The following is a 25,173-nucleotide window of genomic DNA, read 5'->3' as shown; positions in this document are numbered from 1 at the left end:
TTAATGGCCAATCACAGTCAGCCGGCTTGGACTCTCTGAGACACAAGCCTTTGTTTTCATTCTTTTTTTTTTCTATTCTTAGCCAGCCTTCTGATGAAATCCTTTCTTCTATTCTTTTAGTATAGTTTTAATGTAATATATATCATAAAATAATAAATCAGCCTTCTGAAACATGGAGTCAGATCCTCATCTCTTCCTCATCCTGGGACCCCTGTGAACACAGTCACAGATTCCTGCTTGCCCAACCCCTCTAGAGCAGGCCCCGAGTTCAAAGACAAACTTGTGTGACTCAGTCAACTCATTATGTAATTAAAATTTTGTACAGTGCCCTGACATTCCATTCTGTTGTAATAGATGGGGAAATTATCCAGCTTGCCACAGAACTTACATTTTGAACAGCATTTCCTGGATTTTCCAGCTATCTGTATCTGGTATTAAACATGTTTTAGGAGTAATTAGCAAGTCTATTTAGATTTTAAGCACTGTCTGCAGCCTCTGTGCAATTATTTCAGCACCTTTTCTCACACTGGGAGTAAAAGGATGTGGAAGAGGGAGGGAGAACCAACCAGCCCAGGCTGTGTGACAGTGAATGTGACCAGTGGTTTATAAAAGTTAATCAATGCGGGAAGGGCAGGACAATCACAGCAACTCTGCTCAGCAGAGGTCAGGATGGCACACCTGGATAATTTAAAATGTATTATCCAAGTTATTCCTGCAGTAGTCTGTGAATGGAAAGGCTCCTCTGGTGCCCTTGATGCTTCTCCAGCCTCCCAAGCACCTGAAAGGATCATTCTCTATCTCTTTTAGGAGCACCCACCCTCAATTTATAATTTTTGGCTGATTTGTGGCTCAGGTTCTCTGTGCAGCAGCTCAGCCCTTGTTTCTTGTCCGCAGGAAAGTCACTTCTCTACAGGGACATTTTATACTTGAATTTTGCAATGGCACCATTCATGGTCATGAGCTAAATTAACTTCTGCCTTCTTGTCACTCTTTGAAAATGGAAAGTTGAGGACAGGGTTAGATTTTATCCACTTTTGATTTGATTTGAACACCCAACTTCCACACTGCTCAGAAATCCTCAAATATTTAAGGAAATGGGACAGAAAAGTAGTCAGAGCTGACATTTTCCTTCTTTCTACACCCCAAACAACCCCTGCAGCACTGTGAGACTCTAGAAAGAAACCCTGAAACATCCAAGAGGATACAAAAATCAAAAATGAAACCTGGGATACTTTAGCCTGATAATGTTTGAGTTATCGATGGGTTCTACATGGGAACTTCTGAATTATCTCGCCCCCCTTTTGCTGAAGAGCCTGGATTTACAATGGAAATGTAAAGATTTGGATTGCCAAAGCACTTTGAGCTTTGTTAGAGTGACATCCAGTGGCATTGAAAGTTTCCTTGATTATGGTAGCTTAAAGCAGAGGAATCTCAATTTGAGCAGCAGCAGCTGTGCAAACATTTCTGCTCAGGATCAGGGCAGTGACCAGGACAGGAGAAGCAAATGCATCAGCTGAACTCTCCAGATTAAAGCAGGACATGGAAACTGGTAATAAATTTATATAAATTACCTGCTGGTGTGGGGAAAAGCAGAACTCTCTGCTTGATTATGGAATTTGTGGCAATTTCTGAAGAGCAGGATCTGGAAATCCCAGCTTATTGAGTCCAAAGGCACCTTTAAAACATCACCTCAGCAAACCCCACTAATGCAATAATCATACACTCTGCTGGGTTAAACCTGCAGCTAAACCTGGGAAAACCTTCTCTCTTCTCTCTTTTTAATCCAGCTGTGCTGACAGAAAAGGCATCAGAACCTCAGAACCAGATCCCAGTGCACATCTGGGCCCCAAGCCCTGCAGAAAGGAACCCACCTCAATTAATTCTTAACTGGTCAAAACACCAACAGGAGGATGAAACACTTCACACTAAAAGCAGGGAAGGCTCCAGTCTGAGGCAGATGTCACAGCCCAGAAAGGAGGTATTGGAACAACTTGGACAAGCTTTGCCATTCCAGTATCAATTCTAACCTGTTCTACTGCCTGCTGCTTCTGCTCAGGTTCCAGGGTAATTCACTGCTTCATTTATTTTATGTGATCATGCAAGGCTACACCTAGTCCAAGCAGGATGGCAGAACCAAGCCAAATCCAGCAAATATTTTCATTTAAAACAAATTCTGCATGGATGTGGAGAATCCACTCCCATCTGAGTCCAGTTCCTTGGTGCAATCTGATGCTCCAAAGAGCAGCACAAGAAGGAAAAAGGGGAGGATGTGGCTCAGTTAAAGCCTGGCAGAGGGGAGCCCACGTTCAGGTTTCAGCCATTGCCACCTCCTCTGATCTCTGCGGCTGAGCTGCCCCTGAGGAGGAGCTCAATCAGATCCCATCTGCCCAGGCTGATGGGCTCTGCTTGTCCTAAATCCCCCAAAGAGCATCTTCACCTGGTCCTAAATCCCCCAAAGAGCATCTTCACCTGGTCCTAAATCCCCCAAAGAGCATCTTCACCTGGTCCTAAATCCCCCAAAGAGCATCTTCACCTGGTCCCTAAATCCCCCAAAGAGCATCTTCACCTGGTCCCTAAATCCCCCAAAGAGCATCTTCACCTGGTCCCTAAATCCCCCAAAGAGCATCTTCACCTGGTCCTAAATCCCCCAAAGAGCAACTCCAGCAGCAGCCAGAGGAGCCAAAGGGAGCCCCAGATGGGGGAAGGGGCCACTTTGAGGGTCAGGGTGGAAGGCAGATCCAGCTGTGGGGCCAGATCCAACTGTGGGGCTGACCCAGCTGTGGGGCAGATCCAGCTGTGGGGCTGCCAGAGCCAACTCTGAGGGGACAATTCCTGAGGCAATTCCTGCTGTGGAGGGGAAAGGAGGGGTCAGCACCAGGCCAGGGGAAATTCGATGTTTTGAGCATCAACTTTTCCAAGGCAGGAGCCACTGGAGTGGAGAACCAGAGCTGAGGTCAACCAATGGGTGGGACAAACCTGGAAAGGAGCAGCAGAAGAGGCCAATGGATTTCCCTTCTGTCCTCCTCCTTCCCTTCCCCACACAGTTCCTGGCAAAACAGGGAGAAAAGTATAGAACAGGTATTGAGGGAGGGCAGAATTATCACAGAATTATTTAGGTTGGAAATGCCCCCTTAGACTGAGCCCAGCCACTGTTGGCATGTCCAAGTACAAGTGACAGCAGAATTTAGGCTCAGCCTCCATCAGTCTGCTGGGATGCACAAGAAAAGAAAATATTTCTGCTTTAACACTGTCCTCCAGCTGGTGCTTTAGACACTCCTTGTCCTGCAAGTTTAATGGTGCTGAAGAGCCAAAAGAACCACACAAACACAGCTTAACCCATGCAAAATCTGCTTCAAAAGACAAAATTGCCGAAGCAATTTCCAGCATTTTTCCGAAGCAAATGTTGCTCAGACAGACAAATCTGGTTCTGACATGCTCCCCAAAAATAGCCATGTCAGACTCAGAATTTCCATCTACATAAAGAAGGTTAATGAACCAGGCAAATTGTACTGCACAGGAAGCAAATGCCAAATATTGCTCTTAGCTTTTTCTTGTGAGTCAGTGGCTGCTCTGGGAATGGGGGCACCGAAATAAATACCACAAAATCCTCAGTGCAGTTGGAACATTCCAAAATGCCATGGAGCTGTCAGTCTGCATGTCAGAATCGATGTGCAAGCTTGTCAGTAGAAAAACAGGGGGAATCTGGGGCTTGAAATAGTCTCACCAGCTTCTAGGGTTTAGTTGAAAAGTTATAATAGTTTGAAAGTTATAATAGAAATATATATATATATGCATATAAAACAAAAACCCATTAAATAAAAATATTTATATTTTAATATATAAATATATTTTATATATATATATATTTATATTATTTATAGTATATAAAAATATATATTATATATAATATATATTATATATAATATATATAACATATTATATATACTTAATATTAATTATATAATATATATTTTATATATTTTAATATATAAATATATATTTTATAATATATATTAATATATAAATAATTGTATCCGTTATATTATATTACATTTTATTATTATTGATCGATTTTTATATATAAATATTATTATTTTATATTATAAATAATATATAATAAATAATACATAATATCCACAATACAACAAAATTAAGCAAAGGTAAAAAATCACACAGAAAAAATAATCCCCTTAACAACTATCTATTAGTTTAGAAAGTTTTATATTGCCTTATAACAAAGAAACTTGTAACTACTCTCAACCTATAACCAATTACTTCCTCCTTTAAAATCTCACAACCTCTAAAATTAATATTTATCTGAACAATAAATCATTCTTTACCTAAAAATAATCCCATTCCTTCATTAAAACCAACAATAATAATAGTATTATTAGTATTAATGGAAGCAAGGCCACCTGAGGATTGTAAATCAGGCTCTGTGTTCAGAACTGTGCTGTAGGAATTTACTTTTCACGTGAAATTGTAAGAGATACATATTTATTCCTGTCTGAAGAAGAAATATCCCTGTCAGAGGTGACAGGACAAATCAGATTATTGGAGGATGTTCAGGGCTCCAATCCAAGACTAGACTTGGAAGCATTAACAAGGTTTGGGAAGAGAAGGGCTTTGAGAAAGCAGAATTTTCACTGCTATTGACAGAAACTCAGCAATGCATCCCAGAATTCCCAGGGCAAACCCTGAGGGTCCAAGCTGGGATTTTCAAAGAATTCCCAGAAATTCGAGCTGAAGGGCCTCAAAAATGAAAAACCTCCCAGTAACCATGCTGGTCTCCAAGTTGAAGCCTCAGTGTGAATTATTCCTCATTTTCCCCCTTTCAGCCACGTCCTGGCCCATCTCAGGTGGTTTTTTCCTCTCACAAAGCTCTGGTCACAAAGAACACATGGAGCTTTGCTTAAAATGCAAGCACAAACACAATTAAATAAAAACTGTTGCCATTTTCCTTTGCCTTTTCTGGTTTTCCTTTGCCCTTCCTATGCTGATTTTCACCTGCACCTCATCACCTCACACCTGGATCCAAAACTGTGGGTGTTAATCACACCTGCTGCTAATTAAATGGGAGGTTTGCTTCAACTGTTGATGCTCTGATTCCCAGATATTCAATGAGGAACCTCAGAACCCTGGCTGAGGATGGGCTGATAGTGGGGACATTTGATGTGTGCAGACTGGATGTTCTGAGATGTTCTTCAGAAATATTGGGCAGGGTTCAGACAGAGCAAGAATAAAGTGAGGAGAGAAAAAAAAAAAAGTCAAGTTTGATTTTAAGTTTCCAGGTTCATGTAACCTGACCTGAACAACAAACCCAGACATGAAATTTATGGGAGTGGCCTTTCCCACAGGATGTCTTGTCATCATTTTCCCTCAAACCACATGTTATTCCCCATAATTCAAAAATCTATACACTCTCAGTGGCAGCTCCAGCCTGAAGATTTATGGATATTTAAGAAAGAAGTTTCATTTTATCTTCTTATAAAGACTCACTGTGTTTTTTGCATCATTATTCAGATCCAAGGAAACCTCTCCTGACCTTCTGTCTTCCAGCTCTGGGCACAAACAGATTTTGTGTTGGCATGTGCTGCCACCTAATGATATGGAAACCAAGACTTTGGAAGGAAAAACCTCAGAACTGCATAAAAAAAAAGAAAGAAAAAGCAGCTACAGAAGGGATTTGTAAATTTTATCGCCTGGAACAGGGAAGAGCACATCCATGTATGAAAAGCTGAGGGTAGAACTGGCTGTGAGGTGGGGATGGGATCCAAACCCGGGTTCAGAGTGCTTTCTAACCAAAAGGTGTCCCCACAGCACCACGGAAATCCTGGCCAAGGTTCTTTGTGGAGCACCTGCAGCCCGGGCTGAGGTCCCCCTGCCCCTCAGAGCAGCACAGGAACCTTCCCCAGGCAGCTGCTGCCTCCTGCACTGCACAGGGCACACAGAACCAGCAGCTTCCTACAACTCCTGCTCTGAAATGGGACTTCCAGCTGGGATTTTTGAGTCAGATCTCACTCACTATGTCCTTGATAAGAAGAAATAATCTGTCTTGGATAATTGCACGTGAATGCAGAGTGGTGGCTGCTGCAGGATGCAGAATCCCAGTGTGCAGAGTTCCCTGAGTTTCAGGGTTCCTCAGACAGTTCTAGCAGCCCGTGAAATATCCACATTTATTTAATAACAAGCCCAGAGAAGCAGAACCACATTTCCAGCCCCCAGTGCTGCCTCTTCACTCCATCCTGCCTGCAGACTCCTCCCCAAAACAGAGCTACCAACACAGATTGGATCATTTCACAAAAAACCCCCAAACTCTATAAAAACACAGGTAAATTGAACTCCTGCAGCTGAATAGATAAAAATTTATTTCACCTTGCTACAACAACTCAAAGGACACTTAGCATTAGGATACACAATAGGATTAGTCCAGACTATGTGTTACATTTCCCAAAAACACCAAACATGGCTTTGTCAATATCTGCTGAAAAAAAAACCAACCCTTTAATTCCAACAATTTTAAACCACTTTACTTGAATTAGACAAATAATTAGGATTTTTTAATTAGCAACAGCACTGTACTACACAGAGCAGGGTTACAATTCAACCTGCAGGGGTGGGGTGGATAAAACAGGGGTTTGAGGAGGCTGAGCTTGCCAAGAGCAGGAATAATTAAGGAAAAACTTGCACATTCAGTGAATCTAAAACCTGAAAAAAACCCTCAATTTGGATCACAAAAAGGCCTCTGAAAACACCCAGAAACACATGAAAAAACCCACAAACTCCAGAAGTAACAACCATAGAAAACTAGCTGAAAAACAAAGCTGCCACCCCTCCTTGCTGCGTGCTCAAGGAAAGGAGAGACCACAGCTTCATCCCAAAAATCCAACTTCCTCCTGCCTTCTCTCCCGATCACTTCACTCTCCTTCCCCAGTCATGGTCATCATGTGCAGCCAAATTCTTTTAATTAATCCAGTTAGCTAATAGCTCCAACAGCCCTTCCCCTTTGCCCCAGGAGCAGAGGCTGCAGGGGCAGATGAAGATGTTCAAAGTGAAGCTCAGATGTACAGAAGGACAAAAGTGGTGCCTACAGGAGGTGGAAAGGAGGAATCTGTGCCCCAGGAACCCAAAAAGTTTTCTGTGAAGTCTCAGGAAAGAGCTTGGAAAACATGCAGAGACTTTTAAGTATAACCTGGGCTGGTTTTCTGGGAATCTAAGGATAAGTGGGAGAAATGAAAAGCTGATTTAAGTGTCCCTTGTACCACATCATGCTTTCATCCCCACAAACATCCTGTTCCTGTTTGATCTTAATGGCCTATTCTGCTCTTATTACTGTTTTCTGAGCTGTTTTTTTCTGGTTTTCTGAGCTGAATTTTTGTTTCCAAGGTCTTTAACCTGTGATTTTTGCCTGCATTTCAACCCAGCCAAAAAAGCTGATTTCACTGGGAAAGGAAACCAAAATCAGGCAAGGTGCTAAAGCCCAGAAGAATTCCTGAGCAGGTTTCTGTTGGAGTTTACACATTTGCTCTTCAAAAGTGATGGGGGGGGGCAGGCTGGGGAGACCTGGGTGTCTCCAGAGCAGACAGAGCTCAGCTCCTGCTGCTCCACAGAGGGCTGGGAGCACAAACACAGCCTGACCCCCCTGGCACCAGGGAATAACCCACAGAAAGCCTGTTCTTGTCAGGAAAATTAATCCTCAACCACCTGAGGTTTGTGTCCAAAAAGGAGGCAGAGGAGTCCTGCAACTTCATGTTAATAAAGGGAGAGGCCATGGAGCATTTCCTATGGGGTCTCTCCATTTGTTAAAGGATGAAGCCTCCTTTATATCCCAATTTCCTGGCTGCATTTCCCTCTCTCTTTCCACATTGGCTGACACATGTGACAGGTACAGACTTCCCAAATCACCTAATACAGACCCCTTCTAATGTATCCCCCCTTTTTCTTTACCTAAGGAATTTCTGCTTCCTCCCATTGCTTCATTCATCTCTCAGCAACCAGCTTTGCCCACAGTTTGTTTGTACAGCCAGATCTCTCTCATTCCTTCTGTTGATCAGTAGAATCCTCCCCATTGTTTCTTCCACCTCTCAGTACCCAGCTTTATTTACCAGCAGACCCCCAGCTTGTTTGTACAGCCAGATCTCTCTCATTCCTTTCACTGATCAGTGGAATCCTCCCCATTGTTTCTTCCACCTCTCAGTCCCCAGCTTTATTTACCAGCAGACCCCCAGTTTGTTTGTAAAGCCAGATCTCTCTCATTCCTTTCATTGATCAGTGGAATCTTCTCCTTTGTTTCTTCCACCTCTCAGTCCCCAGCTTTATTTACCAGCAGACCCCCAGCTTGTTTGTAAAGCCAGATCTCTCTCATTCCTTTCATTGATCAGTGGAATCCTCCCCATTGTCTCTTCCACCTCTTAGTACCTAATTTTATTTACCAGCAGGCCCCCAGTTTGTTTGTAATGCCAGATCTCTCTCATTCCTTCTGTTGATCAGTGGAATCCTCCCCATTGTCTCTTCCACCTCTCAGTACCCAGCTTTATTTACCAGACCCCCACAGTTTGTTTGTACAGCCAGATCTCTCTCATTCCTTTCACTGATCAGTGGAATCCTCCCCATTGTCTCTTCCACCTCTCAGTCCCCAGTTTTATTTACCAGACCCCCTGTTTGTTTTTAAAGCCAGATCTCTCTCATCCCTTCCCTCCTGAGCCCTGCTGAAGGCACGAGGGGCCATGGCTTGGCTGTGCCCCTGTCCCCTGCCCTGTCCCTGCCTGTGGCTGCCAGGGCTGTGACACCAGTGCTGAGCAGTCCCACGTCACTGCTGCTGCCAAACTTAGCCCTGGCCCTGGAGGTGTCTGCCCAAATAGCTGCTGTTTGCTCCCCTGAGCATGGCATGCCTCAGCTGCAGACAGCTTCCAGCCCTGTGGCAAGAGGGCAGGGATGATTCATCCTGGAGAGCAGGGGAGGGAAGGGGATGGTGTCAGCCCCGGCTCTCAGTGCTCCTCAGAAGATGTTTTACAGCAATATTGAAGGAAAAGTGCTGTGCCTCTTCCAGAGTGGAATGGAGGGGGGATTGAGGGGCTGGATTAACCAGCACACTGCAATACTTTGTCATGAACCACTGCTAGCAAGGAATTCTTGACTATCCTTAGGATTCTCTTCTTGTTTAATTGGAATAACACAAGGATGGTATTCCCTAATTCTCAAAGCCATGGAGCTCATATAAATATAAATAGAAATACACCTATAAATATAAATATATCTATAAATACAACTATAAATAGACCTATAAACATAAATATAAATAAATAGAAATATAAATAAATAGAAATATAAAGCCATGGAGCTCATCACAGTGTGAAAGGAGCCTCTCCATCAGCTGATAGCAGCACCTTGGGAGAAACAGGGGCCTGGTTGTGGCTTCTGGCACAGAGCAAAACAGCACAGAAGCACCAGGAGTGGCACAGTCAGAGAGGAGTGGAAAGGTTTTGTCAAAACCCATAGCACATTTTCCTTATTAGTGCCAGGCTTGGGTAGTCAAGATGAGAAAGAGACTTTAAGAAAAGAATTTCATTTCCTGTCTTGCAGGCTGCTGTATAAGAGGGTGCCTCAGGGGCAAGAGCAGAATTTTTCATGAGTGTGTTGTGTATTAAAGTAAGAATTTCTCCCTACATGTGGGCCAGAGATATAAGAAAGGGTCATAGAAAAATTTGGCTTGGAGGGGACCTTAAAGCTCATCCAGTGCCACCCCTGCCATGGCAGGGACACCTCCCACTGTCCCAGGCTGCTCCAAGCCCCAGTGTCCAGCCTGGCCTTGGGCACTGCCAGGGATGCAGGGGCAGCCACAGCTGCTCTGGCCCATCCTCCCAGGGAACGATTACTGATTCCCAATATCCCATCCATCCCTGCCCTCTGGCACTGGGAGCCATTCCCTGTGTCCTGTCCCTCCATCCTTGTCCCCAGTCCCTCTGCAGCTCTCCTGGAGCCCCTTCAGGCCCTGCCAGGGGCTCTGAGCTCTCCCTGGAGCTTCTCCTCTCCAGGTGAGCACCCCCAGCTCTCCCAGCCTGGCTCCAGAGCAGAGGGCTCCAGCCCTCTCATCACTTTTGTGGCCTCCTTTTGACTTATTCCAACAGCTCCACCTCCTTTTGATGCTGGAGGCCCCAGGGCTGAACACTCCAGGCACCCAGCAGAGCACAAAAGCAAAAAATCAGAGCCCTGCCTAGGAGTGAGGCCGTGGCTGGGAGGTTCTTTCATTTCATTTCATTTCATTTCATTTCATTTCATTTCAGCAGCTGGAAGATGCCATTCCTCTCCCTGGGGCATCTCCTCCAGCAGCAGCCTCTGGCTGGGCAGGGAGCTGGGGGCACTGGGAGCTCAGCTGGGACAGGGTTTTCATCCCCAGCAGCTCCTGAAGCACTCCCTGCATGGCTCTGACTGTGCCAGGGACACAAAGGGACCCCAGCAAACCAGCCACGAGTGGGAGGGAAAGGCCAGCAGCAGGGAAGTGGTGGCTGGTTAGCAATTACATTTATATTTATATATATATTTATATATATTTATAGCTATAGTTATATTTCTATTTATAATTATAATTTTATATTTATATATTTATATAATTTTTATATTTTATATATATTTGTATTTTTATTTATAGTATATTTATATTTATATATATTTTATATTTATATCATTTATATTTACACTTATTATACATATTTATAATTTATATTTTAAATTTTTACAAATTTAAAAATATTTTTTTAATTTTTAAATTTATATTCTATATTATAATTTCTATGTATAATCTTCCTATTTATATTTACTTTTGCTTTATATTTTTATTTATATTTATTTATGTCTATATTTTCTATATTTAGATATAAATAAATATAGAGATATTTTATAGCTAGATTTATTAATAAAAATATAATATAATATAATATAATATAATATAATATAATATAATATAATATAATATAATAATGTATAAAATATATAATAATATATATAATATAATATATATGGCTGAGAGAAACTGAAGTTCCCTCTATATCTATATTTTTCTATATCTATATTTTATATAGATATTTAGATATGTCTATATTAATATATCTATGTATAGATATAACTATTTTATATATTGATTATATATTTAGATCTTTATATAGCTATCTAAATATATATATATTTAAATCTAAATATATATATATCTATTTACATAAATAGATATATAAAATATAGATATGAATAAATAGAGGCCCCAGGGAACTTCAGTTTCTCTCAGTCACAGATTTGCTGCATGACCTCAAACAAGTTGCTAAAGCTCCTCTTGTTTCTCCTTTCCCCAGTTCACATCAAGGGACATTTGTTTGCTCTGCCAGGGTAGCTGAGATTGTTTAATTCATCAGGGGAGTGTCATGTCCAGTACATGGATATAAACTAAAATACACAGAATGGGGTTTGCCCATTTCCTTTAATTTTTGAGAACAAAGTCAGTAGACAAAATCTTGTGCCCTTCAAAACCAAACAGAAACACAAATTTCTTTTTGTAAAATGTTACATAAACCTTAGTGGTTGTTCACTTTTATTGTATTATTTTCAATAATTCTGCAGATATTTCAGAAAAGGGCAGATAAAAAAGAGCTGGGTAAACACAGAGCTAGGTTTTTTACATTTCCCCCTCATATAATTTCAAAATTCCCCCATCCACAATTAGGAAGTTTACCCTCCCACTTCCCTCCCCACAAAAAGAAAAAAAAAAATCTGGTTTTTTTTTTTTTTTTTTTGAATCAGTAAAGTGTTAAACAAATCAGCAATTAGGATCACACAGAGCATAGCAGTAACACCAGGGATGCTTTAGAGCACAGGTGAAATGTTCACAGCAGCACGGGGAGCAGCTCCTGGGCACAGCACAAACTTCCTGCACTCACACAAAGCACAGGGAACCCTTTTTGTCCCACAGCAGTGTTTATCCTGATCCCAGCCATCCTTTAGGGTTTTAGCTTTTTTATTTTTCAATTCCTGTGCTGCATTAGTGCATGATCTAAACTCGAACCAGAGGGCTGGTTACTGCCTCCACATTTTGGTCAGACCCAACAATTCCTCTCTGGGCCTGGAACTCAAGGACACCTCACTGCCTCAGGCCCCAAAAAGTATAAATAAAAATGAGCTGGGAGGAGCAAACTGAGGGTAAATGACTTCATTACCTGCAGTTCTAATTGGAGCATTGACCCCTGATGTGTGAATGGCCAAACTGATCATGGTGGGACAAACTCGTGCCCATGGCCCCCCTTGGCTGCAGCCTCTGGAGGCTGTGGCTGCCCCAGCTGTGCCTGCTGAAGGCTTTCATCAATCCTCTTTAATAAAGGCTTTAATAAAGATTCTTAGGAGTCCTGGAATGCAGGCCAAACACAACCTAAAGGTTCTCAGGAGCCTGAAATCCAGGCTGAGCACAACCTAAAGGTTCTCAGGTTCTCTCTCAGGTTCTCATTTCTTGTCCTGAAGTCCAGGCCCAGCACAACCTAAAGGTTCTCAGGAGCCTGAAATCCAGGCTGAGCACAACTTAAAAGGACTTAAAAGGTTATCAGGAGTCCCAAATCCAGGCCAAACACAACCTAAAGGTGTTCAGGTGTCCTGAAATCCAGGCTGAGAACAACCTAAAGGTGTTCAGGAGTCTGAAATCCAGGCTGAGCAGAATCCACCTAAAGGTCCTCAGGAGTTTGAAATCCAGGCCCAGCACAACTTAAAGGCTCTCAGGAGTCCCAAATCCAGGCCAAACACAACCTAAAGGTGTTCAGGAGTCTGAAATCCAGGCTGAGCACAACCTAAAGGTTCTTAGGAGTCCTGAAATCCAGGCCAAACACAACCTAAAGGTTTCAGGAGTCTGAAATCCAGGCCAAACACAACCTAAAGGTGTTCAGGAGTCTGAAATCCAGGCCAAACACAACCTAAAGGTTCTCAGGAGCCCTGAAATCCAGACCAAACACAACCTAAAGCTTCTCAAGTTCTCTCAGGTTCTCATTTCTTGGCCTGAAATCCAGGCTAAGCACAACCTAAAGCTTCTCAGGAGTTCTGAAATTCAGGCTGAGCACAACCCAAAGGTGCATCTCCCTTCACTGATCAGAAAATATCTTCACATTCTCCCTGGGAGGGACCATGACCCACCCCAGGGCCCACGTGTGGCTTTGGGGCCTTGGTTCTGCAGCCTGGGTGGGTGGAGAGAAAGCCCAGGAAAGGAGACTGGGTCACAAATATTCCTGACTTGTTGGGACTTCCAAAAATGTGAATTCCTAGATTTTGGAGTGTCAATGTCAATTCAGTTTTTTCATTGTATATAAATCAATGTGTGGGTTCAATTCTGGGAACGTTTCTCTCCCAGTTTTCCCATGGGACTGAGTTTTAGCTCCCTCTGAGGGAGGCACAAAATGATGATTCTGTGCCTTCCTAAATGCAGGTTTCTTCCAAATGTCCTGCCCCAAGCACCTCACAATGGAGACATGCAAACAAGACTTAGAGGATTTGAAGTCCTCTGCTAGGCTTCCACCTTGCCACACACAAAATAAACCCCTACAAATAAGATAAAGTAAAAATGAAATGGCTCTATTAGGTTTAATGAAGTGACTTGAGACAAAGCAGTTCCATAAAAATGCTTTTTTTTTTAAGAAGTAACAGCAAGAGCTCAGAGAAGTGCTGACTGCAGGTACAGTTCTAGCCAATATTAAGAGATATTTAGTGATTTCTAGGGAAATATTTCCTTGGGAGAAGGTCAGGAGCCATTTCTGTTGCTTGCAACTCCAGGTGCTGTGTCTGAGCTCCAGTGGGTTGGAGTTGCAGAGAAGGCAGCAGGTTTTATGACATTTCTTCTGGGCTGTCTCTTGTCTCTGTTCCCAAATCCTGTGCAGTGCAGGATGCTGTTCCTCCACAGGTTTCTCACACAACCATCAAATAACAAAAACAAGCCAAGAAAAAATTGTCCAGAACAAATAACCATGTTTGGAATATTATCAGGTAAAAAAAAACCCACATGCTAAGACAGAGATGAGGAGTTTTCATACTGGGGCATCTGCACACCTCCTGGAACAACCATCCAGCAGCTGGATCCACGTACAAAACCAGCTTCAAAGCCAGGGAGTCAGCCCAGAGCAGGGCCTGACTGACACACCCAGCGCCGCTCCCTCTGCGCCACCGAGGGCTCACAGGAGCCCTGGGTGAGTCCCCTCCCTGCACCACACAGAAATGACCCCTCCTGGGGCTCCTCCATGCATCAAGGACATCACCCCAACTCCTGCTAAAGAAATCCCTGCTCTGACTTCAAACTCCATCCCAGCAGGGCAGAGGAAGCAGTGCTTGATCTGAGGGGACCTGGGAAGGACCTTGAAGAGGAATCAGAACCCCCTGAATTGCAAGGATTGTCCAGCCCAGCTGCTGGCCCTGCACAGGACACCCCAAAGCCCACCCTGTGCCAGCAGAGGAGCTGGGTAGGGCTGCACTGTAGGATCCTGGATTCCTGTGCAGGGGAATGAGTTGTACAGACAGAGAGAGCCCTAAGCCTGCCCCTAAACCTGTTCTTTTCCCCTCAGGACATCTCCAGCTCTTTGAAATAACCTTGCTCTCCTGTTGGAGGAGCACACACAAAAACACAGGTCACTCCAAGGAGTGGGAAGTGCTGGCCAAACTTCAGGAGGAGCCACCCATGGAGGAAAATGGAAAATGTTTGGGAGCACACCCTGACAGAGACCAGGAACTTACAGCAGCAAAATTCAGAGCCCTTCAGAACCAGCCTCTATCCAATCTTCAGGAAAACAGTGGCTCAGGATGGGCCCATTCCACATTTCCAGCCCTGCTGAAGCCAGTGGAGGGTGGAGGGAAGGAGATGGGAGCAGCTGAGGCGCTGTCAGCATCACCAAACTCGCCCTGAAAGGAGATTTCTTCCCAAGCAAACCACAGGACAGGCTGGTCCCCTTTATATACACACATGGACAGCTGAAATGGGCTGAAATGTTTACAGGTTAGAAGGTCTATACAACATTACACCTGCCACAAATCAAAGTAGAAATGTTTTACAGCACATTATACAGGTCCCTCTAAAGTCTAAAAAAAAAAAAAACATTGACTGGAATCACCATATTACAAGAAGTCATCACTAACAGACCATATAATACTATTTCTTTTTCTTTTACAGAATCATTATGGATAGAGTAATTTAAAAAAATCACTTTTTAAACAAGTATACAATTTTCACTTTAAAATTAACTGGTTAATAAAATTCTGTGCAAAACAAGCCAGCCTCTATAATTAAGTGAATTTATTTATTTCTTTATACAAAAAAAAAATAAAACAAGGAAAAAAAAAAGTTCTTTCAGAAATGTGTCTCCTTTTCTGTGATGGTGGAAATGGTGCCATCTCCTTTCAGTTTGGCATCGCAGTCATTTATTGCTGCAATGTAGGCTCCTCCTCCGAGCTTGCCCCGCATTTTCAGGTCTGAGCTAGGTGTAATCAGCTTCCTGAATTTCTAGAAAATTGGAGAAATTGGAAATCATTATGTTTTTCTTGGCCACAGACCCACCTCTCTTTAACAGATCCATTCCAAAAGTCTTTTCTCCTGCTTTTCTCATTTATTTCCCTGTTGTGGGCACACCCTCAGACCTGCAGGCTGCACAATTCTGGATAAATCCTGCCAGAGCAAAGAAGGCAAAGCTCAAACCAAAGTGAATTTTTATGCTGATTTAACAATCCCCTTTCATGAAGACTCTCAGCACTGTGTCTGTTCTACAGGTACATTTTCCTTCTCATTTTATCATCAATGATGTCCACTGGGAAAAACAAATAAACCAGAGACAGCTACGTTGTACTGAGCTGTGCTGGAGCAAAATCTACTTTCACTTTTCTAGCAATGACATCCACAGCAAGGTTGCTGCTCACAGCAGGAAGTTGGCTCCTCAAGAAGCTCCCAGCTGGGATTCAAAGAATCCTCTTGTCATCCTGGCAGGGAAAAGATAACGACCTGTCTGCAGTGCTGCAGCTCCAGCAAAGTCTGCTCACCGGCAGGGACAGGTGAATTGAGGAAATATTGAATGTTTAGATTTGTGCAGACCTCCTTTTTTGCCTCTCTGAGACAACTTAATGATGGACAATTCAGTTTTCGTTTATATACCCAGTGAAGATTTCCTAGGCTCTCCAGGCTGTGTTTAATCAGCTGAGCAGAGTCTGCAATGTGGACAAAACGAGGCTTTTCTGCAATGTTGGAATCCCAAATGGCTGGAAAAGGTTTGTAGTTTTGTTTCTTCCACTTTTGCTTCCTTCACTGCCTTTCTTTGGAGCTCCCACAAAAACGAGCAACTTCCAAGCTTAAATTTGATAACTTCAGCCTAGACCTGAGCTAACCTGACAACAAATGTCAGAAAATTACACCAAATCTCTTTATTTGCCTGAGTTTCTCATTTAGAGAACTGAAATTAGGAAAACTGTCCAGAAAATGGGAATGTGGGCAACGCAGCTCTTGGAGAAAATCCTGGCAGCACGAATATAAACCATGGAAAAGGGGAATGGCTGGTACAAACCTTGAGGGATTTGGGTGATGTTACAGACATTTTAAGCTACAAATTGTGCTGGGACAGAGCACCTTAAATTGGTTGGTTTACCACTGGCAGCAAAAACCCAACAGGAATTCAGAACAAAGCAGAGAATGTTTAGAATTCTCTTTCCAGCAATGGCTGAGAGTCCTAAGGCAGGGAACAGGGATGTGGCACTGCTGTTGTGATTAAAGGATGCAGGTGAGTGTTGGAACTCAGGACATCCCTCTGGCTGGCCTGGGTGGCTCAAAGCCCTGCCAGGGGGCTCAGAGACCCTGGCACAGAGCCCAAGACCCCTGTGCCTTTGATTATGACCCATGGAAAAAATTGCCAACCTTATATGAAGGATCACAAGCCACAAAAGTCTAAGTAGAATAATAATCAGTTTGTCACAGGGTAAAAAATAGATTTTTGGGGTTTTTAGAATGGGGTGCAGGGGGCAAGGTGGAGGGATCTGGGCATGTCCAGCCTTTCTCCTTCTTGGCCTCCATCTTCTGCTGTGATGGTGGCACTTTTGGATTGGTATAGAGTAGAAGCTCACTGTCTAACATAGGTGATGGGTATTGGGAAGTAATTGTACATAAAAAGTATAAAGTATAAAAAGATAACACTGCCCTGAGGGTGATCTGTGTGCCTCTGTCTGACCTGCTGAAATAATTTTATAGATAAGAAACAATAAACAACCTTGAGACCGAGAAATGAAGAGCTCTGACTCCTTCTTTAACCGCCAGGCTGGGAAAAGAGACTTTCCAACACATCTTGAGGTCACTGTGAGCAGCAGAACTTCTGAGAGATGAGGAGTCCCACCCCCTTCCCAGCTCTTTCTGCAGCATCACTGCTCTGCAGCTCTCTCTCACCTCCATGAAGGTGCCCTCTGTCTTCCAGAGCTTGATGCAGATCCACAGCGGGATGCAGACCATGGAGGAGAGCGCCATCATCCACCCGATGCCGTAGCCCCAGTCAGGGTAGATGTACACATTGTTGTACTTCAGGGGCTTGTATTTCACCAGGAAAAAGATGAAGATTCCCTGAAACAAGCAGAAATATTTTGTCAGAGGTATTTGGGCAAACCCTGCGTGTGTAACAAGGATTTGGCTGAGTTTTTAGGCCAGGCCAGGCTCCCTAAGGAGGGAGAGCCGAGGGAAGCTCTTCACTCACAGCAAAAAACCCACCAGCAACATCCTCTTTTCTGTACAGCTTAAATAACACATCTCAGAGGCCCCTGCAGAAACGAGCAACCTTTCAAGTTTAATCCTATTTACCTCTTGATGACAATAAACCCAGCACTTTGATGGCAAACAGCACCTGGGCAGGAAAGATTAAGTTTTGCTACAGTGAACCAGCTGTGATTAAATAACATGAGCTGGGTTCTCTCCAACCTGTCAGGATGAAAAATGAAAGCCAAAATTTTTGAAGTTGCTTTAATCCACTGTGTGTATCTGCAGTTCCAATGCTTTCATCCTGCCAAAAACCCCTAAAAAATCTGTCTCAATCTCTAATCAAGCAGCTTGGACCATTTCAATGTATGAAATAGAGAAAAGCTACCATGTAATTTTCTCCAAAGTGGTGAAACGAGTGCACAAGAGCAACTGGTATAGAGGTCATTTCAGATTTGGTGCAAATGGGTCAGAAACGTTCCTAAGTTTGCAAATGGGAGCCTGGATCTCGAGGTGCCCCAGCTGCTGTGGTTTGCAGTTGCCATCACTGGAGGGTTACACAGCTGGAAGGGGTTTTGGCATCTCATCCTCAATTTTAAGGGCAATCAGCTCATGCTGCTTTTGGAACTTTGTCCCTGTGACGCTGCCACAGCTCTGCAGAGCTGGCACCAGCTTCCTTGCCCTCCTTTATGCCCATGGGATGGGCTTTTGGCCTCTCTTACCACTTTTAAAAGTAAAAAATGTCTTGTCTCCTTTGGAAAATGTCCACTGCCCCCAAAGAGAAAGGAGAAGGGAGGAGAAAGCAGCAAAGGACCCAGCACAAGCCTGGAGGAGCTTGGGCTGTGTGTTGGCACACAAAGTGCACCAAGTACAGAGAAAAACATCTCTCTTGTTCTGGCAAATGTTCATTTAGGGCCCTGGCATTATTTTTGTCCCTATGATTGTACATACGAGGGTTTTTCACTGAATATTTAACAATTTTACAGATCTTTAACAATTTTACAGGTCCTGCAGAGCGTTTTTTATTTGAAATACATGCTACAAATCAATAAGCATTTCTCTCAATTATTAGCAGCAGCAAAAATAGAAAAAAAAAATTTCCAGAACCCCCTCTTTATATCTAAAACAAGTGTTTTGGACATTCTGTACTTACTGCACAAATACCTGGAGTTAGGACCATCCAGCACCACTTAATCAACGACACAGGTTTGTACCCAATCATGTCTTCAATGTTCTCATAAAAGCGATTGCTGCCTGCCCAAAACCAAAGGAAAAGCAGATGTAGAGTGCACATGGAAGGGGTTGTGCAGGTCAGGATGTAAAGCAGGGAAAGACAGACAGGGGAAGGCTGAAGCTGCTCCTCTTTCCCTGGAAAACTCCTCCCTGCCATCTGCCCTGTGCTCATGGCAGGGGTTAATCTACAATTCCTGCTGCTATAAAACTTCTGGTACTGTAAAAGTTTTATTTCATACAGATCATTGTATCTCTTATGAGAGAGGGAGATTTCATTAGTGTGGCACAAGCTGTCACAAAAATATGAACATTTTGTTTGGTATTACTCTCCTTTTTCCTCCACACCTTGAGTTTTGCTTTCCTTCAGAGCAAGTATAAACCTAATATATTCTGCTTAGTTGGTTTATTCTCTTTGTTGTGGGATCAGGCTGTAAACAACCCCAGTCAAAGAGTATCTATTTTATATATAAATATAAATATAAATATAATTTATATATGTAAATATATTTAGATACTCATGTGTGAACCCAAGGATAGCTGAGCACATGATATCTGCAGTTCTATGGTGCTTTACAAAGTGAAATTATCCAGAGTGAGCATTTTTGTGGACAAAAAGGCATTTATGATTTTTTGGGGGGGAATGGGAATGTGGAAGATCCCATTCCATAAGGGTGCAAGGTTCTTACTTTGCTTTTATGCAAATAGAAAACTTTGATAAGAAAAACAGCAATTTTCATCACTCACCATACACCCAGCCTATGCAGACACACTCAAATATGGCCACAAAGAGCAGGCACATCCCACTGGCTGCATAGGAGTCAAAGAGCTGGAACACATACATCCCACCCTGGAAGAGAAAATAGGAAAGGGAAAAAAAACTTGGGTTGGCACCAGTGGGAATATTTCATAGCAAATCTCTTTTAATTGCACTGTCAAGCTGTTGGCTCCCTGGCAAGCTTCCTATTCAAGTTGGTTCCTTCTTGAAGAAAGAATATTAATTTCTTGGTTTGTTTTTTTACTCTGCACTTCTTTCAGAGTGGTAAATCTGGAGTGAGAGAAGTAAATTTGATTTTTTTTTTCCAAAAATGCTCTCCCACTTCCCTACCTTTACCTCTGTTTTTTATCACATCAAGCTGTAGAAATTCCCAGGTGATTCTGACCTCCAGACCCTGGTTCTGTGTCTGTGTTATTAATATGTAAAATAATTAATTAAAATGTGGGGAAAGAAGGTAAAATCTGTAGCTACTAAAATCCCTCTCTGGTGGTGTAGGGACTACAAAAGGAGTAAAATGACCCAAAAAGTGTGAATGCAGCTCACAGACTTGAAGCCACATGACTGAAACAAGTCTTTATTATTTGTCACAAAGAAAAAGAAATAAGAATCATCCAATCAATAACATTAGGGCTAAAATAATTAAAATTATATGGATAATATTGCACTTTTTATGTGAGACACAATCATTTATGACATCTGTATTTAATATTGAAAAAATGAGAAGGAGAAGTTCACAAGAGAGCATTTCAAGGGCAAGGAATTCCAAGGAATGAAAGAGGGAATTGATGAGCTCCTCAGCTGGAATGTAATATTTTTTGGGGAGCTCATGTGATCCATTACATCAGACAACTTTCTGCAGGTGGAAAAGAATCCTAAAAAGAGGGGAAAAAATGGAATTTCTTCAGCAAAGTCATCATGGTGAGGCTCAGCAAATCCCTGAGCAAAATGCAAATTTAGAAATCAACCAACTAAGACAGTAAAACAAAACCCCTGCATGGACATTCCTGCAGTTTGCACAGCCTGCTTCCCTTTCACTCCTCAAGTTCATATTTCTTTTAGCCTGTATATCTTCATATCTCTCAGTGCTCTGTTCAGCATGTGCCCTGTGGAGAAGTTATTCCAAGATTTCCCATTTTGCATAGCAAAGATGATTTATTTCACTGACAATAAGAATGATTTACAGGTAAATATAAAATCAATAAGTAGATAAAATTTCTGTCCAGTGCATTATTTCACACAGAGCATCATATCTCTTATCAGAGAGGGAGATTTGATTAGTGTAATTAAATATTAATGTTGCAAATTCCAGATTATTCCAAGTTGGAAGGGACACAAAATTTCTGCTCAGAGATTGGCTGCACTGATTGACATGGCTGATGATCTGGAAACCAAAGATGGTTTCATTTTCTCTTTTCACTTCATCTTTATTGTTCTTTCCATCCAAAATGTGGCTGTTCCTGCCCAGGGTAAGCAAGCAGAACCCATGATCAATGTGTCAATCAGCTGCACTGATTGACATGGCCTGGTGATCTGGAAACCAAAGATGGTTTGATTTTCTCTTTTCACTTTACTTCATCTTCTTTATTGCTCTTTCCATCCAAAATGTGGCTGTTCCTGCCCAGGGTGAGCAAGCAGGAACCACAATGAGTGTGTGTGGCTGGCTGGTGCAAAGCAGATGGAATTTCCTTGGCTGGGCTGTGTGTTTCTGATTAAAACATCTCCTGAGCTCAGCTGATAAAACAAGGCCACTTCTCCCATTTCAGTTGTTACACAGGAGCTGAGAACAGTCTCTCAAGTATTTTGTTGCCACATTCCTGACAGGGAATTATGTCTGTGGCAAAGGTTTTTGTGCTTTATCTGTGGTGGTTATAATCACAAGTTCTTTCCTTCTGAGCAGTACAGGAAAAGCAGGGGAAAAAGTGGGGGAGAAAGCGATGGGGAGAAAGGGCTGCATCTGATTCCAGTGATATCAAAAGGCTAATTAATTACTTTATTGTCACCATGATATTTTCTGAAAAATCCCTTTGCCAGGATTTTCTCCTGAGAAGCCTCAGAGGAAAAAAAAATCAATAATTATCTGCTGCTGTGGAATGCAACAGGTGCATCTTTTTGGGTGGTCCATGTTGGTTGTTTCTAATTAATGGCCAATCACAGTCAGCTGGCTCAGACTCTCTCAGAGTCACAAGATTTTATTATCATGCCATTCCATTCCTTTCAAGCCTTCTGATGAAATCCTTTCTTCTATTCTTTTAGTACAGTTTTAATATATCATTTTCTTTTAATATAATATATATCATAAAATAATAAATCAGCCTTCTGAAACATGGAGTCAGATCCTCATCTCTTCCCTCATCCTGGGACCCCTGTGAACACCACCACACTTTATTAGACTATATTATTCTATATTATATTACACTACATCTAAACTGAGTTTTTATATACACTATATTATTCTATATTATATTACACTACATCTAAACTGAGTTTTTCTATACACTATATAATTCTATATTATATTACACTACATCTAAACTGAGTTTTTATATACACTATATTATTCTATATTATATTACACTACATCTAAACTGAGTCTGCACAAGCACCCAGCTCAACTCAACTGCACAGAATCCTGTGACTGTGAGCCAACAATCCCAACACACACACACAGACCTGGCCCTGAGAGGCCAAGCCCACAAAACCCCATCACTTTAGGTAAGCAATCTCCACACTGCATTCCACTTTGGCACAACACAGGCACAGCAAACGAGACAAGAATTGTTTTGATCACTCTTTTCTGTGCTCCTCTCAGGTTCAGAGGCTGTGCATCCCTCTGGGCAGGGCAGCTCTCACCTCAGTTAACATGATGAGGCCGAGGAAGTAGGAGACGACGGAGAGGCCGAGGATGAGCAGCTCCCTCCTGTAGCCCCTGCGGAACACCTTGGGGTACATGTCCACCACGGCTGTGACGATGCTTTCCACACACACAAACTGCAACAAAGGACAGCCAAGATCCAGTCACATCTGTCTCCTCTGCTGCTGGCACTGGGATTTGCCACCTAACACTTTAAATATCCTCCTGTGTTTTCATCACAGAGGGTGGGTGATCCCTGGCCATGCTCCAAGCTCAAGCTGAGAGGAACATCTCCAAATTTAAAAGTCCAAAGTTATGGATTTCCACCAAATTCAAACAGTTGGATTCTCTAATATTATAATATATATAATATAATATATTCTCTAATATTATAATATATATAATATAATATATTCCCTAATATTATCTCAGACTGCATTTGCTCGGTAGCAGGTGGACTAAATGAAAATTAAACCTTTCAAATGTGGCTTGAATGGGAATAAATAATGTACAAAGCCTTCATTGGGATCATGTGCCAAAAACTGGCACTTTTGCCAATTTTGCCATGCATGCTCCAACCTGCTAAAGGAGCAGCAGGGTTTGGGGGAAGTACTCTCCATTTACCAGAAGAGAAAAGTTGAGTGCCCAAGGCAGGCACCCCTAACAAAGGAGGGCAGGAACATGTTCATGTCTTTAAACATCAAAAAGAGCAAAAGGCCTGAGCTTCTGACTCAGGGCTCTGGAGCAAGGTTTCTAAAACAGGCTAATTCTAACCTAGTCAGAGGTCTATGAAAAGTCAAAAAATACAGTGTTCTTCTTAGACAATGGAAATGGAACCAGAACAACCTATATGGTTACTAGCAACATATCCCTAAAACCTATTCCCTTATAAAGAATTATTCCTATTAATCATCATATAGACAGTAACAGTATCCTTAAAATAGAAGCCCTCTTCGTATCACCACCTGGAAATTTACTATATATATATATATATATATATATATATATATATATATATGAATTTACATCAGCTTTTAAACATATATGCTTGAAAAAAACCAAATTAACTCCCCAAAATAGACATTGGAATAGTCAAGAGCAAAATCCAGGAACTGCTCTCTTAAAAAAAAAAAAAAGACTTTAAAGAACTTGTTAGATCATTAAAAAGAGCAGTTATTAAAATATTAAATTTAAGGATTGGAAATGTCATGCAGAATGAGCACTGCTGAGCTGTAGAATCATAAACTTTCTGCACCCAGTCTTGCCAAGGGCTGAGCTGCATGCTAAAAATCTCAGGCACTTCACATTTTTCTTTGAGCAGCTTCTGTAATTTTTACAGTCACACAAGGACAACGACTTCTGTGCTGCCCTTTGCTGCAGGATATGACTGCACATTCCTTACCGTGATATCTTGCAGTAAAAATACACCATAGAAAATTACATTATCCCTATCTGATATTCAACTTCAAAATTCATTGCCAAGTGCTTTAAGAATGGGCTGGTATTTTACTGAAGCGTGAATTTTAATCAGCCCTGTTGATGTTCAGACTGATTTCTCTGTTAATAATGAGAGCTGGAGTAAGGCTGAACCAGCCTTTGCAGGGAATCATGAAGGAATATCCAGCATCACAATTAAGATTTAAAATAGCAGAGAATCAAGTTAGGGTTCGGTCTTTCATCAGGCTGATGCTGTTTAGGGGTGATTTAGGTGGAACAAAAAGCTGAAGCTCATTGCAGTGGGGTTTGTTTCATACCTGACTGTCCAAACCCAGGAAGATGAGCATCATGAAGAACAGAGCTGCCCACAGAGGAGACAGAGGCATCATGGTGACAGCTTTAGGGTAAGCAATGAATGCAAGCCCTGGTCCTGAAAAGGAGAAAAGAAATGAAAAGTTTATTCTTGTGTGGGTGTTTGGGATGGAGTTCAGCTCCTCCAGAGCAGCCTGAGCTGTGGGAGAACAGCACTGCTGACACCACAAGTGTGGCTCTGGCTGAGCAGGGCTCACTCAGCATCACTTTTCAGACTGTTTTATCTGGATACACCCATTTGGTCACTTTTCCTCTTCCTGCTGCCTTCCCCATCCCCTGTGGAAGCTGAGAGAGTGAGCAGCAGTGAGGATGCCCAGCTGCTGCTCGGGGTCAGCCCACGAGAACCTCATTCTTCTGCCATGGCAGATAACAGGAGCTAAACCAAGGCTGAACTCCTCGACAAACTCTGCGTCTCTCACAGTCTAAACAATTGCTGATGAGGCTTATCAGAAATGGCACATCCCTGCCTGCATCCTGGCCAAAGGATGCTCAGCTTCTCTTCAGACATCCCAGTGCTTTCTGTTCCCCTTTCTTGTGTGGCTGTGCAGCTCTGCAAACATCCCTGAATAAATCATAGCTGTGCTCCTGTGATTGCCTTACATAACTTAGGAACATATCCAGGAGTCTTCATCTATAACTTAGGAACATCTCCTGGAGTCTTTATTTTTCTCCTAACCTGGTGCAAGCAAAGGTTGGTTCCCATCCTGCTCTGTGGTTTGGGGTGCTGCTGCTGCTGTGTGACATTGGCTACATATTTAGAGAAATCTTCAAAATAGAACATTT

At 42.4% G+C, this 25,173-nt stretch overlaps 1 protein-coding gene across 1 annotated transcript in view; it reads right to left on the bottom strand.

The window, feature by feature from the left end:
* Nucleotides 1-11,448: 11,448 nt before the first annotated feature.
* The window catches only part of SLC6A11 (solute carrier family 6 member 11), a 107,601-nt gene continuing 93,876 nt past the window's right edge, over nucleotides 11,449-25,173 (bottom strand). The window contains exons 10-15 of the mRNA XM_066557857.1: nucleotides 24,336-24,448; nucleotides 22,581-22,718; nucleotides 19,700-19,802; nucleotides 18,876-18,976; nucleotides 17,423-17,593; nucleotides 11,449-15,505 (exon numbers count right to left, since the gene is read on the bottom strand). Of these exons, the coding sequence (XP_066413954.1) occupies nucleotides 15,353-15,505; nucleotides 17,423-17,593; nucleotides 18,876-18,976; nucleotides 19,700-19,802; nucleotides 22,581-22,718; nucleotides 24,336-24,448 (779 nt within the window). The 3' untranslated portion in view covers nucleotides 11,449-15,352. The remainder of the gene's footprint in view (nucleotides 15,506-17,422; nucleotides 17,594-18,875; nucleotides 18,977-19,699; nucleotides 19,803-22,580; nucleotides 22,719-24,335; nucleotides 24,449-25,173) is intronic.

Source organism: Molothrus aeneus, chromosome 12 (genome assembly GCF_037042795.1).
Source record: "Molothrus aeneus isolate 106 chromosome 12, BPBGC_Maene_1.0, whole genome shotgun sequence".
NCBI classification, from domain to species: Eukaryota; Metazoa; Chordata; class Aves; order Passeriformes; family Icteridae; genus Molothrus; species Molothrus aeneus.
This window is presented reverse-complemented; position numbering and strand designations above follow the sequence as displayed.